This window comes from Lytechinus variegatus, chromosome 2 (genome assembly GCF_018143015.1).
Source record: "Lytechinus variegatus isolate NC3 chromosome 2, Lvar_3.0, whole genome shotgun sequence".
In the NCBI taxonomy this organism is placed as follows: domain Eukaryota; kingdom Metazoa; phylum Echinodermata; class Echinoidea; order Temnopleuroida; family Toxopneustidae; genus Lytechinus; species Lytechinus variegatus.
In genome coordinates, this window is record NC_054741.1 from 65,075,237 (window position 1) to 65,099,286 (window position 24,050).

A 24,050-nucleotide genomic window follows, 5' to 3' on the forward strand; every position below is an offset into this window, starting at 1 on the left:
GTTACGTACGTAACGTGCCCTATCGTGAAAAAGACATCCTTTTTACGTGTTTTTTTTGGTCGCGCATGGTATCCAATCGCCAATGTAAGTGCCCCCCCCCCGGGCGTCTTACAGTACAATTCTCATAACTTAAATTGTTTGATGCCTAGTTTTCTGCTATTTTTTAAAATAAACCTTTTTTGACGGGGGGGGGGGGTGAACTTCCACTGAATTCCTATATTCATCAGATAAGATAGGATTTTATTAAACTCCATCGACCCCCGATTGGAAGTATGAGATTCTCAACAAGAACATATTTACAATACTGAATTTGCGTATGAAAATTATCATATTTACAATAATGAATAATATGCGTATAAATGAACATCCTTGCGTGGTCCTTAGTCTTTCATTAATAGTCCTTAATGATAAATAGTTGTTCTTCTGTTTATCTTACGTTTAAAATTCATGACGAATTTTTGAAAATCAGATCTTAAGTGCATTTTTTAAAGTCATTTCCGTGCGGGTATTATTCATATTCTCAGCATTTTTTCTCCTAGTCCTAGCACTTTTTTATAATGGCCTTCAATTGAATTTTTAAGGGCTAGTGAGAAGACTATTCTTTAAAGAATCTTGCGAAAATGCGAAATGCACACGTGCCTCCAATCTAGTGTGGGATTTCTGACTTTCTGAAATTCATCGTAATTTGATCAGATCTGAAATTATTGACAAAGTTTAATAATGGGGAAGGAGAAAAAGAAGGTATGATTGAAATATTTTATTTCACTATAAGGTAGCCTACTTTTGTTTGAACGAATGGTTGTAAATAATTCTTATGAAAATTGCTGAAAGTTGTAGGCCTAGTCCCACATGATATATTTCATGTATCTGCTCTGCCGGTAGACCAAAAGCTTCGGTTTCTGTTCTGTTGGTTGTTCAGCCGAACTCCGTTGGCTTCACTCACCAAATACAGAGAACGAAGTTCTAGCGCGATCTGTACAGGGGACTCAATGGCCATACGTTTATGTACTTAAGATCGCATAAAACGGGAAGTGAATTTGCGCGACAGCCGAGGTAAGTCACTTTTTTGTTCCTTTTAACTTCATTTTTCTCCGTTTTTTGGCAATTAATGCTGTTAATGATAAAAAGTTTTCTTTAGAAAGTCCTTAGAGTGAAAGTACTAGAAATGTCGTCATAGACGAGGTTCCAGGAGAATGGCTCGTAATGGATGTTTGAGGGCGTTTTTTCTAGGCATGCAACTGATTTTCCGTGTTTTGAAATGGTCGGATGACCGAAAGTTTATGATGATAAATTGATTGTTTTTGATGAGCCCAACGTTGTAAGTAGACAATTATGAAGTTATTCCCTTAATAATATGTTGTATGATGATAGGTGATAAGATTTATTAATTATGTTGATGTTAAAGGGTAAAAATTGATGAGAAAGAAATGTATCGAGAGAAGTTTTGTTGCACGAGTAATACAGTTTAGTATTGCATAGCCATAGGGCCGTCACGTGCAAATTTAGTGACCGGAATTAGTTACGTCTTTTGGACTAATTGGATTTATACATGTGAGCCGTAATAGGGCTTTTGATTACAGTTTGGTTATTATGGTGTTTGAAAATATTGATATAAAGGACCACATATGTGTTTATTAAGTACTTAATGAAGAATAGTGATGTACATGAATAAGTTGAGTAATTTCAAGGAATTTTAGGTATCTATGACAGTATACCTAGATAAATAAAAGATAAGTTTTACAAGCTTTTTGGATGAGATAAAAATAGATTTATGACTTGGTTTTGAATGCTTGAGAGCATTGAGTTTACCGATTTAGATACTTTACAGCTAACGATAGGAAAGAAGATAATCGCATGTTTCAAGTAATGTCTTTTGGATTCAGAGTTTATAGTTTAGAAGTTACCTTGATGTATGACAGAATACTCAAACTAATCAGTTCATATTCAGATATGAATTTTTATTAATTGAGACCAGCTAGACAGACAAGTATTATAATTGTAACATTGTATGAATATGCAGATGTGTTCAAGTATTCCAATATTGATTGGTTGTTTGTTTGTTTTTTGTTCAATTACAGATTGAACCGTGCTGATATGTACAGATGTGCTGTTAGCGTGGTCTCATACTGGGCCAATACAACCTGTGTCATATGATTGATTATTTATCATCGGTGTAGTCACGGTCTATCCCCAACAAATGCCAAGAGGGAATATAAAATTTGCATTTTGGTCACGTGAATTTTCAAAATTTTTATTCATTAAAGACAAAAATTGAAGAGCCCGACGGGGGGATTTTGCATTGCAAGTCCCCTAATGGTGGCTGCACGATAGCGAGCCGTCTGTACGAGGAGAAATAAAAAAAAAACGTTAAAAAACTCAAAACAGATGGCTGCCAGCTGTCTACTCTGGCGGCTGCGCGCCGAAGTCGAACTTCGAAGACAAGGCGACGGTGAGCGCGAGGCGGATTTCAGTCACTGAATATGGCCCGGAGTGGAGGTGTTTGGGAGACCACTGATTAGATCATCACGTAGATCACATCATTATCACACGATAACCAAAATAATTCATGGCTTTTCATGCAAAAGGTGTCAAATCAATATCAGTATCTAGACAGCTGGCAGCCGTCTGTTTCGAGGAGTTTTTAAACATTTTTTAAAAAAATTCTTCTCGTACACAGACGGCTCGCTATCGTGCAGCCACCATTAGGGGACTTGCAATGCAAAATCCCCCGTCGGGGCTCTTCAATTTTTGTCTTTAATGAATAAAAATTTTGAGAAATAACGTGCCTAAAATGCAAATCAATATTCCCTATTGGCATTAATTGCCAAAAAACATAAAAATCAAGTTAAAAGGAATTAAAACAGTGACTTACCTCGGCTTTCTCCCAAATTCACTTCCCCGTTTTATCCGATCTTAAGTACATAAACATATGGCCATTGAGTCCCTGTACAGATCGCGCTAGAACTTCGGTCTCTGTATTTGGTGAGCGAAGCCAACGGAGTTCAGCTGAACAACCAACATAACAGAGACCGAAGCTTTTGGTCTAATCAGTATCTAGCCATTGACTTACTCTGATGCGCTATTTTGACTATTTTGAACGATGGGAGGGGGCCAAGGCTGTCGAGTGGCGGGCTCAATTAAGAGTCAAAGCAAGGCGATATATTTCAAGATTTTATGAAATATTGAGAAAGAAGGAGGAAACAAATATTGTAGACAGCTGGAGTGGCAGCCATCTTTGTTTCGAGGAGTTTTTTAACATTTTAATTTTTTTTACTACTTCTTGAGTCATGTACATGCATGGCTTGTGATCATGCAGTCGCCGTAAGGGGGTTAACAATGCAAAATCCTCCCAACAGGGTCGATTTTTGTCTTTATTTCATAAAAATAAATATAGGAAATAACTAGACCAAAATAAAGATATTCTGTTTTTGGCCTGAAATTTATCACCAAAACTGGATAATTTAAAAGGAAAAAAAATCAGTGATTTACTTTGGCTGTCGCGCAACTACCACTTCTTGGTTTATCCAAACTTAAACGTAAACGTATGGCCATTGAGACCCTGTACAGAACGATGTTCAGCGGAACAACCAATATAACATAGACCGAAGCTTTCGGTCTACAAACATTGAGGCAATATTTATTTTGTGAAAAGACTGCAGAAAAGCTTAACATGTCAAATTCTTGGCAGCTTTCTTTACAAGACTACATGTATTTTAATGAATGTTTTACGCAAAATGGTCTTTGCTCATGATCCAAACAGTCCCAAAATTATTGTTTGAAAGTTATCAAGATTCTGCAATTTCATGCATATTCATGCAATGCTCCAAAACCCCACACTCAATTCATGACGTTGTACTAGCCTTGAGGACTCCGTGATCATATTTTTGTATGATTTTGATATTTTCATTTGATCACGAAGCCTTGAACTGCCTCCCATATACATATTAGAGACACATGTAGAAGAAAGTAATCATGTATATGTTCGTGATTTTACTTATCTATACACCTTCATACGCCTAATGCGTATGAAGGTTCCAAAAAATTTGTTAATAAAAGGGTAAAAAATTTGAGGTTTCTTACCAGACTGATCTCGTGTAGATCCTTTGATCCATTTGCACACAACGCAAATACAATAGGCTTGACCCTTGAATCGCTTATGTATGACGTACTTTCGATTAACGATGTTACAAAATGCCGTTTCAAAGAATAATTTATATATAAAAATTATTGTTTAACAAATAATGAAATTTGGAACTTGATTAAAAATAATCATATTATTAATGATTATTTATAATCACATATTAAATTTCATTATTTGTTAAATAATTATTCAATAATGGAAAATATACAAGGGATGAAATTCTATTTCAATTTTGGCACAAGGTGATAGAGAATTGCAGCCTTGATAGAATGCTGCATTGGGCACTGGGAGGCTTCCAGGGGGTCACTGCCATTGAACAGTGGACAGCATCCGTGGAAAAGGGAGTGCTTTTTGCTGGTAGGCATAGAACATTAATACAGTGTCAAAAACTCAAAAAATTATTATATGAAATCTTTGTTTATTTAGCTTGGACGTCTGCACAAAATCTGCATTTAGAGTGTCCTTGTGGTCTGTCCTTGGCTTGAATCTTCATTTAGGATACCTTTTCAGGACAATTTCTGCAGATGCTGTCCACTGGCTCTTCAATGGCAGTGACCCCCCGGGGGAGGCTTGCACTGCACATGCTTTCTATAATTTCATTCATAAGTTAGCTTGCCATCATGGCTGGATGGTGTCGTGTAATAAGCAAAGCGTACGTTGAGCGCTAGACAACCGGTTGGGTGCAATAGATCAATGTGAAAAACAGATTGTCAAATCTGTGATCAAAATGTTTTTCAGTATTTTCACACCATGTATTTTAATCTTTACAACAGTTCAAGAGTGGTATAGCAACTAGCTTCATAACAAGAGCATCAGCTGTGAAGAGACTCCAGTTAAATCTTGTCAATTTCAGGTGAGAGTCAATTAATTTGACTTTTTATGTTACTTAAAAAAATAGCCAAGATAATATGTAACTAAAAAAATGTTTGAATAAAGTGAATGATGTTTGATCCATCTTGGATAGCCACATTTGAAAATGGAATATCTGCAAAACCAGAACTGAAAAAAACACGAGGCTATCAGCCATTCCCCCCCCCCCCCAATATGATTGTTAAGAATATCCCTTGGAAGTAATAAACTGTTAGGTACACATACAGTGAATACAAGACATGAAAGAAGTAAGGCCCCTGTAAGGAAAGTCTTATTTGAGGTGACCAATCTTGCATTATGAAGATTGTTAAAAGTTGCGCTGGGTAGGGCATACCTCTTTTAAAAATTATTAGAATTCATTGTTGGTGGAGGAGGGGGGGGGGGTACTTTGACATTAATATAATTTGATCAGTCTACATCCTTGTAAAATCAAGGATTGGTAATGAAATATTTTAATTGACTTTTAATTTAATTTTTTTTTTGTTGTTGCTATATTTCTTTATCTTTCTGTCTTTCTTTACAGGAGGCTGTGTATTCTGAAAGGGGTGTATCCGGTTGAACCAAAGAGTATCAAGAAAGCTGGAAAGGGGCAGAAACTTCACAGAACCTACTTCAGATTCAAAGACATCCAGTTCTTGGCTCATGAACCCATCGTTCAAAATTTCAGGGATCATAGGGTATGTATGATTGTCAAAGAATGTATTGATTGATATTCACAGAATGATGAATTTCAATCTTATTCTAAAGGGGGGAAAAAAGGTGATATTATTTCTGATAATGAGCTCATCCGGCCCGAAGGGCCAGATGAGCTTATGCCTCGGCATGGCATCCATCGTCTGGTTCTTCATCAGGTTCACCAAACTTCTACACAGAATTTTTAAATTTGGAGACAGGAGTATAGAATTATTTATGCTAATTTATGCAAAATTCATACATCACAGAAAATTTCCTCTTTATTTGTTGACTGAACTTCAAAATGCTTCTTCTTCATCATTTCAAGACTGATTTCAATTCTGTTTGCTTCATATGATAGCATTACGTGGGGGGTTCAAAACTTCTACACAGAATTTTGAAATTTTTTTTTAAATATGCTAATTTATGCATTATTTAAAATTTTTTTATAAAATGCTTCTTCTTTAATTGTTGACCGATTTTTGATTTTTTTCTTCCATCTGGTAGAACTTCATGAGGTTCACCAAATTTCTACACAGAATTTTGAAATTTTCAGCAGAAAATTATTTATGCTAATTTATGCAAAATTTATTCATGAATCACAGAAAATGCCTCTTCTTTATTTGTTGACAGATTTTTGATTTTTTTTCTTCAATCTGGTAGAGCTGCATGAGGTTCACCAAATTTTGTCTGAGAAATTATTTATGCTAATTTATGCAAAATTTATTCATAAATCTCAAAAAATGTTTTTTTTTCTTCATTTGTTGATCAATTTCAAATTTGTTTGCTTTATATTTCAACACAAAAATTTTGAAACTCATTAAATATGCTAATAAATGATTTGATTTGATTAATTTATTGATATATTTTCAAAACTCACAAAAAAAATTATTTATTTGTTGATTGATTTTTGTTCCATCTGAGAGCTACATGAGGTTCACCAAGGTTCTACACAGAGTTAAGACATTTTGAGGAGAAAATTATTTATGCTTAATTTATATGAAATTTATTCATAGATCACAAAAAATGCTTATATGTCATTTCGTCACCAATTTCTATTCTGTATCCTCAATTTATGTCACCACTATAATTCGCTACAGTGTCATCTGGGCTGAAATTAAAATTGTGTTATATTTCGTTGCGAGATGCCGGATGAGCTCCACATCATTGATGTGCTAGTTTCTATAGCAATTTTGCCCCATACCATGTTCTGCTCCTTAAAATAATCCTGAATAGAAAATTCAAGTATGTTCCTTCCTGTATATCTTCAGAGAAGTTCAAACATGAATTATTCAGGAGCTAATTCCATGGCCACGACTGCTCGTGTTTGTGATGCTACACCCATGTAGTAATTAAGGCCTGATGAAAAACATTTATTTTGTTCTTTTGGGTATTTATTTTAACTGCCTGTCAAGTTCAGAGAGGATAAAGATGTGAAACATGTAAAATACAAATTTATCACAAAAAAGTATGAGTGTCGGCATGGAAAGAATTTGGAAAGAGATTGTTAAATTGGTATTAGTGTCTAGGTGTACAAATGCGCGTATTTAAAGACAAAAAAGGGACTGTTTAGTGTTGAAGGTCCAACTTCAGAGAACACTGTTTCGAACTGATGAGGAAATTCCTGATTTATGCCCCAAAATTAAATGAGTGGGACATTGTATGATTTTGGAATCACTGAAATGATTATCGATTAACTATTTTGGCTGATTAACATGACCTACACTTAGTAATGGCTGGATGGGACTACACACAAATGTTCTGCCCAAACATATTTTGAATATCAGGACATCTGCAGGGCTTGACATTTTTACCATCATAATCTTCCTTAATGAAGTGAAAACAACATGAAAGCTCACATTGAATATATTCAATTTTTCCAACAGTAAGATTTTCCTTTCAAATTAATATATTGTGGAGTTCTTTATCTTTTTTATTGTGATAACTCTTAGTTTGTTCACCATATGATGTGCACTGTATCAAAATTTATCTGAATCTTGAGGTACATCTATTCAATAGAATTCATATTTTAATCTCAATCTTTCATTTGTTTTCCTTTTACTCCTTTCTTTCTGGTGTTTCAGGTTTTCGTGAGGAAAGTGAGGAAAGCTAAGGCCAAGCGAGAATGGACATCATTGGACAGGCTTAATCGAAATGAACCCAAGTATAAGCTCGATCACATTGTTAAAGAGAGGTATTCAATTCATATCGGTTTCTTTGTTTCATTTTCAACAGAATAAAGTAAAGTGGTCGAAAATAATTACAATACCATTTGCAAATGAAATGTATACAAACAATATAAATTGAGGTATGTGAAGACGAACTAAAATCTTGGGGTTTAATCTTTTTGATTTATATGGTCTAATTAAAAATAATTAAAGATACGAATGATAGTATTGAATGACTTTTCCTCATACAAATATTCAACTTTTGAGGGCCAATACTTCACTCTTGTATGATTCATTCAGTATTGTTTAAGTTGTTGAATATCATTAGTGTCCCATTCTGAACCATCAGGCATCCCAAAGAGTTTAAATATTGTATTTTAAGGAAGTTTGGACTGGAATCATTGGATTGGAATATTTTTCTTGATCCTTGTGTTTGACAGATACCCAACGTTCGTTGATGCCCTCCGTGACCTTGAAGACCCTTTGACCTTGTGCTCATTGTTCAGTACATTTCGTAAGAATGCCAAGGTGAAGAGCGAAGTTCTCCCCCTCTGTAGACGACTCGTCGTAGAGTTCATGAACTATGTCATCGCATCAAGGTCACTCAAAAAGGTGAGATTCTTGAACAAAGTCCCTGACAAAAACAAAGGTTTTGTGGACCAGTAGAAATCTCCCTTGCTGTTAATCAAGTGGTCTTTCCACTTAAAATTTATTTACCAGAATTAATCTCTATGTGCCTCACATGATCCATGTGTAGTAAGCCGGTATCTTGTAGGATTCATGCACTTAGTGCTGACAGGAAATCAATCTGGGTTACCAGTAAAGTCACGTAACTTGCCTGTTAACTTGCATTAAGCCAATAGGTATAATCGCTAACTTGAATAGATGGCAAGTATAAAATATGTAAAATCTGTTTTATCTTGATGTGTTGTTCATTCTATGTAGGTTTTCCTGTCCATCAAAGGGATCTACTTCCAGGTGGAGATCGAGGGACAGCTGCTAACATGGCTCATTCCGTATAACTTTGGATATTCGGTTGGTATTTCTTCTTGCTATCGTTTAACAACAAGGTGTCTTGTACAGTGGAACCTGTGTTCAAAGATCCTTTTGGCAAATGTTGTTTATGAAATGTGAGAGGGTGTGCCATAGGCTGCAGGGCAGGAAGCTGGGGTGCTAACCCCCTTTTTTTTCCAACTGAAGATGGGAGGACAGGGATTGGGGGGAAAGTACAATAGAGTACCGAAGTGTGACGTCATAAATTTTTACTTTTTGCATTTCAGCGCTTTTTATACCATACTTTGGTAGAGCATGATGATGAAAAAACCCCACAACCCAAATTTGGTAAGAATCATATCATGGGTCCCCAAGATATGACCTCATGAATACATAATTAAACCCATTGAAGTCAATGTATTATTGGCCTGGTTCTAATGTTAGGAACCAGGCCAATAATGAATTGACCTCAATGGGGCTAATTACCGGTAAGTCACTAATTAGAAAAGTAAGACTGGTCAAATAAAGTTTTAAAAAAAAATTATGGGACATTGCAGCATTCCTATGTTTACTTATGATCTCTTGACTCAGTTACTAGATAATTAGATGTGATAAACTCTGATTCTTTATTCAAAAGTCTGCATTGCAATGTTTTGATCTTCACTGTTTCATCTTGTGTGTTCATTGTGACAGGTGCCCGGTGATGTTGATTTGAAGATCATGTCTACATTCACAGAGTTCTACACCACTCTCTTAGGTTTTGTCAACTTCAAGCTCTTTACAAGTCTTAACCTTCACTATCCTCCAAAGGTAAGATTGAAGTGGGTTCAGCATTGCATGACCTATGGACCTAGTGCATTGACGTCATTGCGACGCCATCTTAGAGGCACAAGCCATTGCCTTCCCAGCATTGGTGATCTGCAGCTGGTGCATCTCTGACAACTCGATTGCATGTATTTCTATATCCTCTTAGGCGGGGCGCTATGAGATTTCGACAACATTTCCTAAAGGTCTATTGATAAGCATCAATGCTCCTCTGATAAGTCTGATATATTTTGTATCCCTTTTGAAGTTTTCTTGTATGTGCTCTTTTATAGATTTAAGGATTTAATGTCATACTTAAATTCATTTGGGCGCTCAGTTCAGTTCTTCCATTGGTAATTTTTCGCAAACAGCAAGGAAATGTTTCACATGGATTAAAGTCTGACTAAAAGTCGTAAATGCACAAATGATCACAACATTGATGTAGTTTTGATTTTGTATATTGTACTGTATGAAACACATACATGCAAATTTATGAATTCCTTTCGTCTTTACTTAGCTGAATGCAAATTTGTCAGCAAGAATCTTAACCTTTGAGTTGAAATTCTTGTTACTGGAAAAGTGAATGCAATCATTGCAAGTTTTAATATTATTTTCATATCATTTAGGAAGAATGTTGTAAAATGACCCCCTGCAAAGGATTACTTTCACAATATAATGTTTGGGCCAAACATTTTTGGGTTTACTATTCCCATGCTTGTATATCTATTTGCATTGCCTTTGAGTCTTACAGTTGACATGTATAATTTTGGTCTTCTCAAAATCTTGCAACATACACTAATTCTTATATTATATAATTACCATAGCTCCCAATCACTTTCGACATTTAATCTATCAACAAGAGCCTCAATTTAACTATGAAAGAAAATTATCCAATTGGCAGTGTATGAAAATGCTATTTCATATCTATTCCCCCACAGTTGTCAACAGTAGTACAGAGCACTAAATCAGAAGCCGACCAGGTCGAAGATGACGAGACGGTAGACGACCTTATAGGTTCCTTTGTACATGACCTTGTAAAGGTCAACCAGGGGTCAAGTATCGATGATGAGGAAGATGAAGCTAACCAACAGGATCAAGACCAGGAAGAAGCTCTTATTGCTGGTGGGGTGAGTTCTAATGAATAAAAAGTGATACGTTCAATGATGATAATATGTAACCAGCCACCCCAGGACCAGCAATAAGTTGCCAGGGAAGGTTCTTTTTAAATAAAAATAGTAATTTAATAGCAAAAATATTGTTTTAAAGGCTAATAGGACAGAGTAATTATTCCTCATACTGTCAACATTTCAAGAAGTAAAGTTGAATACAAAACATGATACAAGAGTTTCTTTGACAAAAGTTTTCCTGAAATGCTTTGAAGTTCACTGAAATTGCATACTTTGCACATCTCATGTTTGAGTGAACCTGAAACTTCAAAGGTTACTTTTTTTTAACCTTGGTTAGTTACTTTTGCATGCAATTAAGACAGGTGTGGGTTATTTTGGATTAATTTCAACAATTTGGATAACATTTTAAAGCTTAGGATGTGCTCTTTCAAACTATATAAAAATCAAAATTTATTTTTTGGTGACTTATTTTTGGTTTTTGGGGTGGCTGGTCAACATGAAAAGAACATTCACATATACATCATCATTTGCTGATAGGGTGTTCCATCCCACATTTGGTAATTAAATAAGTAATTAAAAAATGAATTTAAAAGGGCCAGGAGGAGATAGTGGTCTGGAGGATGGGGAAGATGATGGTGATAGTGTTGGTGGTGTTGACAATGATGATAGTGCTGTGATGATGGTGGTAATGGAGGAGATCTTGAAGATGATGGTGATGGAGAATGATAGTGCTGATGATGGTGATATTTGTGATGATTTTGGTGGTGGTGGTTGAGTTGGGGACAGTGATGCTGATGGCAATGACTGATTGATAATGATGATGATGATGTTGGTGGCAATGATTGCTGTGTCAATAATGATATTAAGGATGATTATGATTATGAAGTCTTCATGTGTTTTTGGAACAAGAGAAATAGGCTACCAAATTAATAATGTGTTCATGTAAATTTAAAGGGCAGATTTTTACTGCTATTTATTTGTGTTTGATGGCTTTTCTATTAAAGCAAAAATGCAAAGTTTCATGTATGTTAAAGTAAAGAGAAATACATTGTATGCATCTGTAGCATTTTTGTGATGTTATTGTAGAGATGTTTTACCAAATTCTTTCTTCTACTCCACTCTTTAGACTGTAGATGAGGAGACTGTGAAGAAAGCAAGAGAAGAGAGAGATGAGATGAAGAGATTTAAGAAGTTATTTGAAGGATGCAAGTTCTTTCTTTCAAGAGAGGTACCCAGGGAAGCCATCACGTTTGTTATAAGGTGAGGAAAAAGGAACTTTCTGAGTTATGATTAGTAGGTTGGTGGATGGATAGGCAAAAGCAAGCACACAGTGTAAATATAGTCAACTGGGACTTCTTGGACCTGTTTTATGAAGATATTTGTCAGTGATTTCCCCTATAGGTGTTAAAATCTACTGGAATCTTTGCATCTGCTTGGTTGATAGCAAAGTAGTCTTTGAAAATTACTGACAAACTATGAAATACTCGCCTTTTTAGTCTTATATACACAAAGTCAAAACTGGTCTCATGACTTTTTAATAGCCCCATTGAAATCTGCCTGAATTTAATGCACAAAAAATAAGTGTGTCCATTGGATATTCTCCTTCAACATGAGTGGAATCATGTGTATGACCAAGAGATGTAATGTAGTTGCTGTGTTTATTCTTCTTACCACCAATCTTTGCCCCCCCCCTAAATGAATATCTATGATTCAATTTAATGGTACCTGTACAGTTTCATTTTGCTTAGCCCAAAGATGCAACTAATAAAGGGATTGTTATTTGTTTCTCACAAGCCTGGTGCCATCCAATTTTATCTAGTTTCCATGGAATCTTGATTTTGGATGACTTTGAAACATTTCAAACAATGAAAGGGGTTTTGAGGATTACAACAGTTTGTATTACACTCATGAAAGCTTTTCATAAAAAGTTTGTCAATGATTTTCACTGTTTTTAGCTACTGCAAACCCTTGCATCTGATTGGTTAAGCAAATTAATCTATGAAAATCATGGATAAACTTTTCATGACATCCCCCAATTTTCAGGTGTTTTGGAGGACAGGTTTCTTGGGACAAGACAATGTTTGTTGGAGCTCCATATGAAGTGTCAGATGAGACCATCACACATCAGATTGTAGATAGACCTCAGCAAGAGAAACAGTATTTATCAAGGTGGGTATTAAATCTTCATTCATTTCTTTCAAGAGGTTTGAATGGGAGTTGTGAAAGGGGATGCTGGCTGTGCATTTCCATTTCCCTTTGTCATGAACCCATGTTCTAACTTCTCTATAACTATGACCAGTCCACCTCTACCCCTTTCCCATTTACTTTCTTCCATGTATTCTTGCAAGATCTTCAATCTTTCATCCCTCATCACATGATGAAAGTCTAATAATTTTTCCTTGTGTACTTTATTCATCAGTCTTTTTTGTATGCTCTGTTAAGGAATTCCTTGTTAATTTTCATCACCCAGTTGATTCTTAGCATTCTGTTTTAGCACCATATTTTGAGAGCATTTCTTTTTCTGTTGTACTGTAATGCACAGGATATACTGATATTTCAACACTCAGGATAGTTTGTATAGAAACTGAGATTAGTAATTTCCAAAACTTAATTGCAAAATATCTTTGGGGCCATTTTGTAAAGCTGTTTGTAAGTTGCAAACAACTGGTGACCATATCTTGTGCTTAAGATACCACCAAACTTCCCGTTTTTAGTGTAATGGATTGCATTTCTATAATCCTTATCAAATGAGTAATGATATCAAATATTTATTTTGGATTCTTGTTAAAACTGAGATTTGTAACCTTCAAAGATTCAACTTTAGCTGATGGGAATTAAAGTCAGATTATTGTTAATCTGATTTAGCACCCAGGAAGGGTGACCAGTCATGCTAAAAGTTGTGCATAACTTACAAATGGCATTCCACTCAGTTGATACTAAATACTTACTGATTAAAATGTTTGGGTTCTTAAATACAAACATACATGGGGCAGTTGTCAATTGGCCCTGAAGAGTTAAAAAAGAATGGTGAATTGTAGAAAAAAAACTTGATGGAATGCCTTGGATTCAATGCAAAAATGAAAGTTGGAATGATTATTAGTAGAAAAATCCCTCCGCAGATTGAAAATGTGATATTATTTTTGAACTGTGTAAAACTTTTTGATGTGCAGGTATTACATCCAGCCCCAGTGGGTGTTTGATTGTGTGAATGCTCGTCGTCTAGTCCCATTAGAAGACTACTTCCCCGGAGTTTCCCTACCCCCTCACCTATCACCGTTTGTTGAAGAGAAAGAAGGTTCCTACAGACCTCCTGAAAGGCTAGCTGGACAGAATGAAACCAAGAATACAGAATCAGATGGTATGTTTAATACTCAATTAACCCAGTGTGAAGATTATAGTGGGGGCATCTGGCAATTTGCCACCAAAATTAGAAAATAACCCTTTTAAGATGCCACAAAGCTACCGTTTAATGCTGTTCCTCCTCCGTTTCTATTGATGACATATGTAGTCATTAAAACCAATCAAAGACAAGATACAAAAACCACTTTAAAGCCATTTTCTGTACCGTTGCTATATTCAACATATCTTGCATAGTGTGCAAATTTTATGCTTGAGTGAATCATAAACTTGAAGCATCATTTTCTCTGTGCTCTTGGAATTTCTTCTACATTAGACAATTAAATGGGGGTTTAGATCAAGTGTTGACAATTCATGGATAATCATAAAGGTAAGAATTTGTCCAAACTGTATGAAAATCTCAAAATTCACTTTGGCTAATTAGTTTTGTGATTCAAGATTGGCAGTCACACAGGAATCCATGCAGATATGTATTTTTTTCAATTTTTAGAACCATATTGTCCTCTTGCCTGGTCCAGTCTAAGTTAAGCCATGATCTAAGACTGTGCTAAGATTATGAGAAGCCTTAAATGTCAAATTTGTTTACATTGTGCCTCTCTTGCTGTTTGCTATGTTTCTCATGTGCAAGTGGTGAAGAAATTAGTTACAAAACTTGCTGATAAACTCAAACTCAAAATGTATGTTAGGAATTTATGTGACATTTAAGCCACAACTTCTGAAATGAAATAAGACTTGAATTCAGAATAAGGTCCTGTTAAACTTGGAGCCCATTTGGCCTATCTTTGTGTTTGTGGCCCTGATCATATGATCTTTTATTATTATGCATTCAAAATTCCACAGATGATGAGGACAATGAAGAGGAGGTTGGAGAGGAAGAAGAAGAGATCATCGGTGAGAGTGAGAACGAAGAGGATTTGGAGGAAGGCCAGAGTAGTGATGAGGAGGACGACGATGAGACAAGTATAGAGGAGGCCGAGAAGAAGAGGTTACAGCAGCTCAGCAAACAAGCACAAAAACAGGTAAGACACCTTGCAGGTTTAAAGGGAAAGTTCTCTTCATGGGATTATGGCAAGTTACTGTTGAGCCTGTACACTCTTTTTGTGACAGTTACAAAAAAGTATCATAGTGAAATGTCTATTGGATAGGTCAATATTTATACCCTCAAAATATATCTAATACTCTATAAATGTAATTCAAGGTATGAAAGAGATAAATAAACAATGTACATCTGGGTCCATCTTAGAAAGAGTTGTGTTCGAGAGTTCCGATCAGTTACAACTGTGCAAAGCCTGCAACTCCAACATCTATAGTGTATATGCCCATTCGAAGTATTTTCTTAATATGATGTAAACTACCACATGCACAAGGCTGTTGCATACATTTCCTATTTGAAAAGCTATCATATTTATGAAATTCCACCTTTGAAATTGATTGTTTAATTTCAAATCTCTGTGAGACGGGGTCCTACAATCTTCTTTCTTTGTAATTGTATTAGCAGGGCCCAGTAACATAAATATACAATTAATTATAATGTAGCGCAAATGTAAGTCTCTGGCAAGTCATGTACAAAAAATACAATTATATTTTTTTCTGTTACACCCTCAGAAGACGAAGCTTTCTGTAGCAGCAGGAGAGGTTGAGAAGACTAATCCTATTTGGGAAGCCGAGAAGCTAGCAAGAATGGAAAGGGGTTTACAGGAGATGATGATACCAAAGAAAAGAAAGAGATTGTATGACAGGCTTATGAAGAAGAAGAAAGAACAAGCTAAAGAGGTAAGGTGGTGTTGATGTAGGGCATTATGATGCTAAGTGCTTGAACTCCTAGGGGGTGTTTCACAATGATTTATGAAGTATGACTTAGAGTCGCACTTAAATACCGAGGTGCGTACGGTATGAAAGGCTTGACCACATTGATCAGATCGTGTCATGAGGACGCGCAGTACTGCGTGTCTATCAATAAGATCATGCGTTGCATACACATCAGCATTTAAGTGCGACTTAAAGTCATACTTAAATCTTTGTGAAACACCCCCTGGGTGGCGTTTTTTGAAAGGACTTGTCGGATGTTTTGTCTGACAAGTCCTATTTTATCTGACAGTTACCATGGAAACAGTCAACTTAAGGGAAAGATGTCAGATATGACAACTTCTTGGTTGAAAATGTTGATGAAACTAGGCCCGTTTCGGGTACACGTGTACACGTGTACACGCACGGTCAAGTCAGTGCACGTGTACTAAATTCCATCACCGTGTACACGGTAGCATCTGCATAAACAAGCTCACAGCCTCACATTAAATCTTAGTTCTCAGACACTGCACATGTTTTAATTACTAATATGTCAACATATTTCAATTAATCCAGAGTGAGTTCACTTCCAAAATCGCCAATTTAATCAACATTCTTTCTGGAGACTCACGTTTTTGTACCACGAAATGGGTCTGCTCCGGTCTCAAAAGCTCGAAAGCGTTGCTCAATCACACTCAGAGTCAATTTGAGAATCACCAATTGCGATAGCGATCATCGCTACAACTTACGTGTTATACGCTCGCACACAAGCCTACAAACAAACGCTCTTCAAATTGGCAACATAATAATGAAAATTAATCAATAACTTCAGTTACACTTATTCTGCAGCGATCTGTGCATGCATGTACGGTACAGTATACAAAATGCGCATCCACCGAGCGTCGGCGATAGCTAGGGCCCTGCACTGATTTTCTTTTGCATTCTTTATTAATGTAATGCGCTGCTAAGCCGAGTAAACTTTTAATTTGCACCAATTTTTGTGGTTTGATACTTCAAACTTCTCAGGTAACCTTTAAAACCGTGACTTAGGCTATATAGACCCCTTTTTATGACATATTGATGCGGGTCCGTGTCGACATGAAAACAGAACTCGCTCTCACAGTGTTACAACGTGTACACGACCGAAAAACACGCCGTGTACACGTGCATCAAAAATGGACTTTCAAAACGGGCCTAGATGAAACGCTCCCCAGGTTACGACGTCCGTGCTGAAGTCAGCTAGGTTGTGCCAAGTTATGCAGCCTTGACTGGATTTTGCTTTTAATTGCTATTTCATTTCAGTTGATTATAATCTTTAATTTTGGTGCTTGCACTAGTGTTGGTGTTGGAAGTGCAATTAAGATAGGTGGTACTATGTACAGAATAAAAATTAGTTTCATTTATGACTTCTGTAGAAAGTAATTGAAATTGTTTCCTATTTCAAAATAATTCTAAAGTTACAGAGAATCTGGCGAGATGAAGGTTTAGGTTAAAGAGCACTGATTTTGCATGTTACTTGCATTGATGCTGAAGCAGTTGACATGAAAAAGGTCATGATATTAAGTCACAAATTAAGTATGCTTATTGTAAAATAATTGAATGTATTTAAAAGTAATTGACAGTTATTGGAGTCAATTAATTTTTCAATTAAATTACTATCCCTTTTAAAACTTCAATTACAATTACTCAAATAAATGTAATTATTGTAATTGACAAAAGTAATTAGTACATGTAATTTCTAATTGAACATTTCTTCAATTACATAATTGTAATTGAAGAAAGTAATTGAACCAGGTCAACAAAAAACATGAAATCAGCCAGTGTAATCAAGAAGTGGATGTGACAGATGAAAAATGGATGATTTACATATCTTGACAAAGCTGTTTTTATTTTCATCTTGCAGGTCCGGAAACTGAAGGAGAAGAGGTTGAAATACGACCAGGAACAGAAAGCAAAAAAGAAGATGACAGGGACGTCAGGATAAAGGAAGGACCAATATCAATAATACCTTATTATAAGACTCTTATGTAATTATGGACTCTGGTATCTTGTATCAGAAAACACTAGAGATTCAGCAAAGGATGTTTGACAAGGATATCAAGAGGACATCACTGTTTTACTCTCCCACACTGGATAAAGTAGTGTAAAGAAAAGCACCAGTAGTGTTAGGAATACACCAAAGAGTTTGAATACAAGATCAAATGGTGTAGAAACAGAATGTGTTATAAAAACACCAGTGTTGAACTAACACCAAGAATTTAAATCTGGTGTCAAGTGCTTTGTGCAGTCCTCTCACAATTGGCTGGTGTAGTCTAAACACCATTATTTCTGCAGTCCACCTGAAAGCTGGTCTTTATATGCAGTGAAGACTTTCCAATTAAAAATAGAATCAAAGAGTTTATTCTCTCAATTTTAAAAAAGATTGTATCGCCCCATTTGGAAAAATTTTATTCTGTGAAGATGAGGTCTGTAGTAAAGAATCAAAGCCAAGGAAGGGAAATCGACTCATAATTTCATACTGTTGATTGTTGATTTGTCAATTTTCATTCGCTTAGTAACATAGCACCACCCCCCCCCCCCGGCCCATCCCATGGAAGTAAGTCCCCAACCTGAACCACTATGCTAGAATGTAAGAAAGATCAAAAGATCCAAATGAAGAGATTGGTTGCATCATCAATATTATGACAGAGTGAAAACCTTTCCCTCTCATGGGCCTTACTGGAATGCAGGGAGTAGATTTAACATGATTATGTAACTTCCTGAAAATAATAATTTTACCATATTGGTCAAAGGCTGTGAAGAGACCTAACTGCTAGTGGCAAAAATTATGATTCATCAAATCTTTACATTTTCTCCCATTGTGATCTAGAAATACTTTGTCTCCTTCAGATATGGTGCAACAAAGCTCAGTAATTTTTCACTGTTCAGACATGAAACAAATCAACTAATGGCATGTATGATGTAATCATGTATTATTTGCTCCTAGTCCCAAAAAGTGTACTACCATGGGCAGTGATGTTTCGTTTTACCGGTAAATAAAATGTAAATTCCGTTTGGTTCTTATACTTTTCATGTAAAAATTTTTGGGATTCACCTTTGCACAAAACAGAATTCAGGTTTTTGATTTGTACATTTTCAGTGACAAAACAGAATTTTCATTTTTAGATCAAGTTGAAACGGAATTACAGACTTGCAGACATGGAAAAGAATGGCCTTTTTTAAAATCACCGTCTCTAGACTACAGTTGCAAAGAAACATTCATGACATAATGTAAAATGATGTCATCATGTCATTGTCAGTAGATAAAGCATGAATTGCCTTCCATGTTGAAAAAAAATCCAGATTTTTGTTGGTGAATAATTCAATTGTATTGGATGAACAGATACTTGCTGTTACATGTATCATCACAAATATATATTTTATGGAACTTCCAGTAATTTATGAAGACATTTATTATATCATTCGTTAAGCTCACAAGAAAAATCTGCTGCGACAGATAGGAGTCTCGGAAAACAAGAAAAAGATGGCTAGGCAATGAGAAAGGTATAAATGATTGTCTTTGAGAGTCAGAGAGAGAGATAGGAAGAGAAAAGAATGTGGATGAGAGAAAAATTAAAAATGTGGGTGTAAAAAAGTATCGGAGGGCTGCTCAGTACAAAGACATACAAATCGTTTTTTAATATTGATTGTGCGTTAAGATTTTATCCCATAGAATTTACCACAATGGCAAATTTAGCATAGTGTAACTCTTTTATGAACAAGGTCTCAAAACCACAATAAGAATGACATTGAAACAAGAATTACATACATACAGAATAATTACAAGGACACCAGTTAAATACACTTTACAGTTATAAAATTTATTATTTTTTTGAAAGTGCACAATTTGAAGCATATTTCAAGAAAACATTATTTTTTTCTTATAAAAGATGATGTGACAATACTTCTTTTCAACACGTAAGAAATGAAGGCCACGCCTGGATCCGATAAGGTAGTTAAACAGACTACATGTATCACTCTACTACCATGGAGATGCATATACAATTATGTCTTTAACATGATATCACTTACTACAGTATATGAATTACACATATTCATGAGAGGTAATACGATAGAGGCAACGATTTTATATGATCATCCCCTTCACGATGCGATGAAAGTAAGAAATATGCACTATCAAAGGTAAATGTGACAGGAATTGTTTTTTACTCTGTGGGCCATTCAGAAACTCGTGACGATAATGACCCTTGTTGATAAAACTTGTAATCGACAACTAGAAATCTAGAACAAATTTTCCCACTACCAATGAAATGGTGCAATTTCAGTAACTTCTTGAATAGAACTAATAAAAAAATAATCTTAGATTAATAAAGCAAAGCTGATAAAAGATTGAATAATTTTCTGGGAATGTTACTCGGTCCTTAGTCTTGAGCAGAAACAATATACTATATCATTTTCCCATCACACATAATTTCAATATTTATTAAATCTGAAAGATTACCCTCCAATTATCAAATTGGTAGAGGTGTCTTATTACAAGCACTAAGGGTGCCCCTCGCTTGCACCCCCTTTTGGCCAATAACTAGCGAGTAAATATTTATGGCAACACCTGTGCACTTTTCCATTCTTGACCTACATGTATCGTAACCTCTACAGTCTTCTTGTGCAACAATTAAATTACATAATACTAATATGACTCATAAAACACATTACACTACATCAAAACTGCATAACGCATGATCTTGCTTGCTTGCTACATGTAAATACAGCAACTTCATTGATAATCATTATTAATACTTTCAATCAAACGGTTATTTCATTACACCTTCACAATTATGATCTTAAGACATGAGGTACTGTAAATTGAGAAAGAATGATTCAGCGTGCTGAAATACACAAAGCTATCATATAAAGAAAAAAAATTAGGAGTTGGAATGACATAGGAATGATAAAGAAGAAAGAAATATGCATCAAGATATTTGGATCTCGGAATGAAAAGAAAATAGTTTACTCATGTCAACATAATTTACCAGCATATTCATTTGGATCACGGATATCCTTATAAACACATACCTTCACTAGATGTATAATTAGGACAAGGAATAGTGTGAAATCACACAAAGGACATGAAATGTAAAAAACAAATAACAGAAAGCTAATATACCGTGTGAGTAAAAAAAAACTTGACACCTCACAAATCCCCAATTTAAGGAAAAAAAAATGTCATGAACGCATAATCATTTTTTATATGACTAAAAAGAGTATCTTCTCAGAAATTATTTAATACCATATTTCTGTGGAATGTCTTCATGCTTGGATAATCAATAGGTATTATTTGCAGTGATGTAGATTTTGATTTGTGCCAAAGTAAGGCATGACTATAATGAATGATTCCAGATGCCAATGATGTCGTAATCGTACATGAGATTAGTAACCATATTTGCAAATCCATTTTCAATCAAATAAACTTGAGAATTGATACTAAAAAGTGTTTATAAACAACTATAATGTAAATTATTGAAAAAGTGATTTGAAATTCATTTTAATACAAACCTAGGATTTATGACATTGACATCTGCATTCATTGCACTCATGCCTTACTTTGGCGCAAATCAAAATTTACATCACTGTAAAGAATACCTCTTGATCATCCAAGTACTAGCACATAAAGATACTCTCTCCAGCCACACATGATTTGGTGTTCATGACATATTTCCCCCTTAAATTTTTTTACTTGCACTGTATAGACCTAATGAAGAAGCCCTTTCATAAAAAATATTTGTTATTGTAGGTGTGTCAATTTCATAGTTATAAGAAGTGATCAAAATAATGACTCTGCAAGGCTACATGCCACATACATTTCTCATATAATCATTTTTAACACAAATACTCGATTACTTTTGGATAACCCAGCAATAATTGTTTCATAAATTTATATAATCTCAAATAAAGTTCTATAATAATTGTTCAGAAGCATCTACTTATAAAGCATATATGTATATAGAACTATGGCTTACAATAAGATATACACAAATCATAAAACTATAAGCAGAGAAGCATCTATAGAGATCGGACATGAATAGAATCACACACAAAGCAAAAATATACAGACAATGAGGAGAATGTTGAGAGAATTATACAACCTGAAATTTACAATATATAGAGCTATTTGTAATCAACTGTATAAGATGTATAAGAGGAATGTTTCAATGATATCAAATGGAAATATTCTTTTTGTGGAGAAATATTTTTGAGGAAATTAAATAATGTAAAATTGATAGAGATTAAGAATTCTAGCTTCTTTTTTTTTTTTGGGGGGGGGAATATACATAGAATCTGTTAAAGCAATGCAAGAAAATAACACATTATACACTACAAATCGGACCTTTCTTTTTTAAACTCTTCTTCATCTACTTTCCTTTTTCTTTCTTCTTTTTCTTTTACTGCTTGAAAACTAGGAGGGGAAGTTGCCAACTCACTGCCCGTCCCTGTAACGCTAACCCTGCATACATGTACCTGTACTGTCTACTTATATTTACTTCAGACTCATGGTAAATCGGTTAAAACGGAAAAAACACAGGGAGATGCCTTCCCTTTAAAATCTGAATAAACAAAGCATATGGGGAAAATAAAAACAGCAAAAAATTACCACAGATTTACGAACAGTACATGTACATCAACTTAAATGGGGGGAGGCATCTATATTTAATGTAATATTAAGATTAATCAATGTCATTAGCAATGTTCATAACAAGCTGGTTTTCATTTTCACTTTGTTTTTAAACTTTTGTGCTTTTCAGACTTGAAGAGAAGTTACAATATACCAATGTCCAATTTTATATTTATGTAAAACTGCCTGCAATACAATCAGCAATACTTTTCCAATCACTTATTACAAAACGATCTGTATGCAGTTGCTGCTTTCAAATACTTTTTATTTATTGGAATCAAATTAATGTAAAGGATATTCAAATGGTTAATGCACAATGCAAATGCCCTTCTAAGAAAAAAGAAAGAAATGCCACTGAAAGGAACAACTTTAATTTGTTACTTTTTTGAACAACAATAATGGATGAATAAAAAGACTCCATTGTTTAAATAGATGGAATACTTCCAAAAATATTTTTTTTTTTAATGTAGAGACACAATGACATGAATTTCTAAATATTGCCCTAAGGCACTGACATTCAAGTACATGTAGAAGATGAACATACCGAGACATCTCCACATATCTTTAATACAAGGACTTCCATCAACACACTTCCATGTATTTACATGAAGGCACATGACATATAGGACACAGATGATAATACTAATATCCGTTGTTCCAGTGTTACTTAAAAAAACATAAGTGACCATGCAGAGTTGAGAAAAAAGACAAGAGCAAGTTTACAAGAAAAACAGAGTAAAATAACAGATAATATTCAGCTGTTCTCGTGAACGTACTTTGATCCAGTGTTCATGTTATTTTTGCTGACAATATTTTCAAAATAATGGCATTCAGTAATGCATGGTCTGAGAAACATGACCAATGTTCCATTTAAATGCTAATAAGATGTAATCAACTGAGATATAATTTCTCATGTCACTATTAATCTCATTCCCCCCCCCCCCCCCCGAAGACACTGAAGTTCTGATGTTTTTTTTAATACACTCAGTATACTACATGTAGATGATACATTTTTTTTCTACACACCATGTAATATTCAGATATAAACTGGCAGTAATTCATTTAGTGCTGTGTATCTACATGAACATGTGGGGCCATGCATGTGGCAAAGTATGCAATTTATCAAAGTAATAGGTAAATATGACAATTTAAGAAAAGTGACAAATGAGAGAACAGGTATAACAAGAAAAATGCAAACAGTGTTGCTACCAATCAATGGTGAAAAGAAGTGACATACCAAACAATTTGTAATTTAAAAAATATGAAAATTGATTTATGGTGTTCAGCCCCTCATCTTGAATATAAGGCAGTAGTATTTTTCTTAAAAGTGCTTTTCAATTTCCTTTCAATATGGTAAAAAGACAGCTCAGTTTTCCGTAGGTCAATGGCAGGAGTTTTTACATCTGATTTGAGGAAAAAAAAAACACTGGCAGCAGAGTGAAGAAATGGCAAATACACCCAAG

The 24,050-nt window shown here is 34.9% G+C and overlaps 1 protein-coding gene across 1 annotated transcript; it reads left to right on the forward strand.

The window, feature by feature from the left end:
• The first annotated feature begins 606 nt into the window (after window positions 1–606).
• LOC121408662 (pescadillo-like) lies at window positions 607–19,348 on the forward strand. Its single transcript, XM_041600203.1, has 14 exons — window positions 607–741; window positions 4,915–4,994; window positions 5,535–5,688; window positions 7,768–7,877; window positions 8,292–8,463; window positions 8,797–8,886; window positions 9,538–9,654; window positions 10,587–10,775; window positions 11,902–12,035; window positions 12,819–12,944; window positions 13,946–14,133; window positions 14,973–15,151; window positions 15,738–15,905; window positions 17,821–19,348. The coding sequence occupies exons 1-14, from the start codon at window positions 721–723 to the stop codon at window positions 17,899–17,901; spliced, it is 1,809 nt and encodes a 602-aa protein (XP_041456137.1). The 5' UTR covers window positions 607–720; the 3' UTR covers window positions 17,902–19,348.
• The last annotated feature ends 4,702 nt before the right edge of the window (window positions 19,349–24,050 follow it).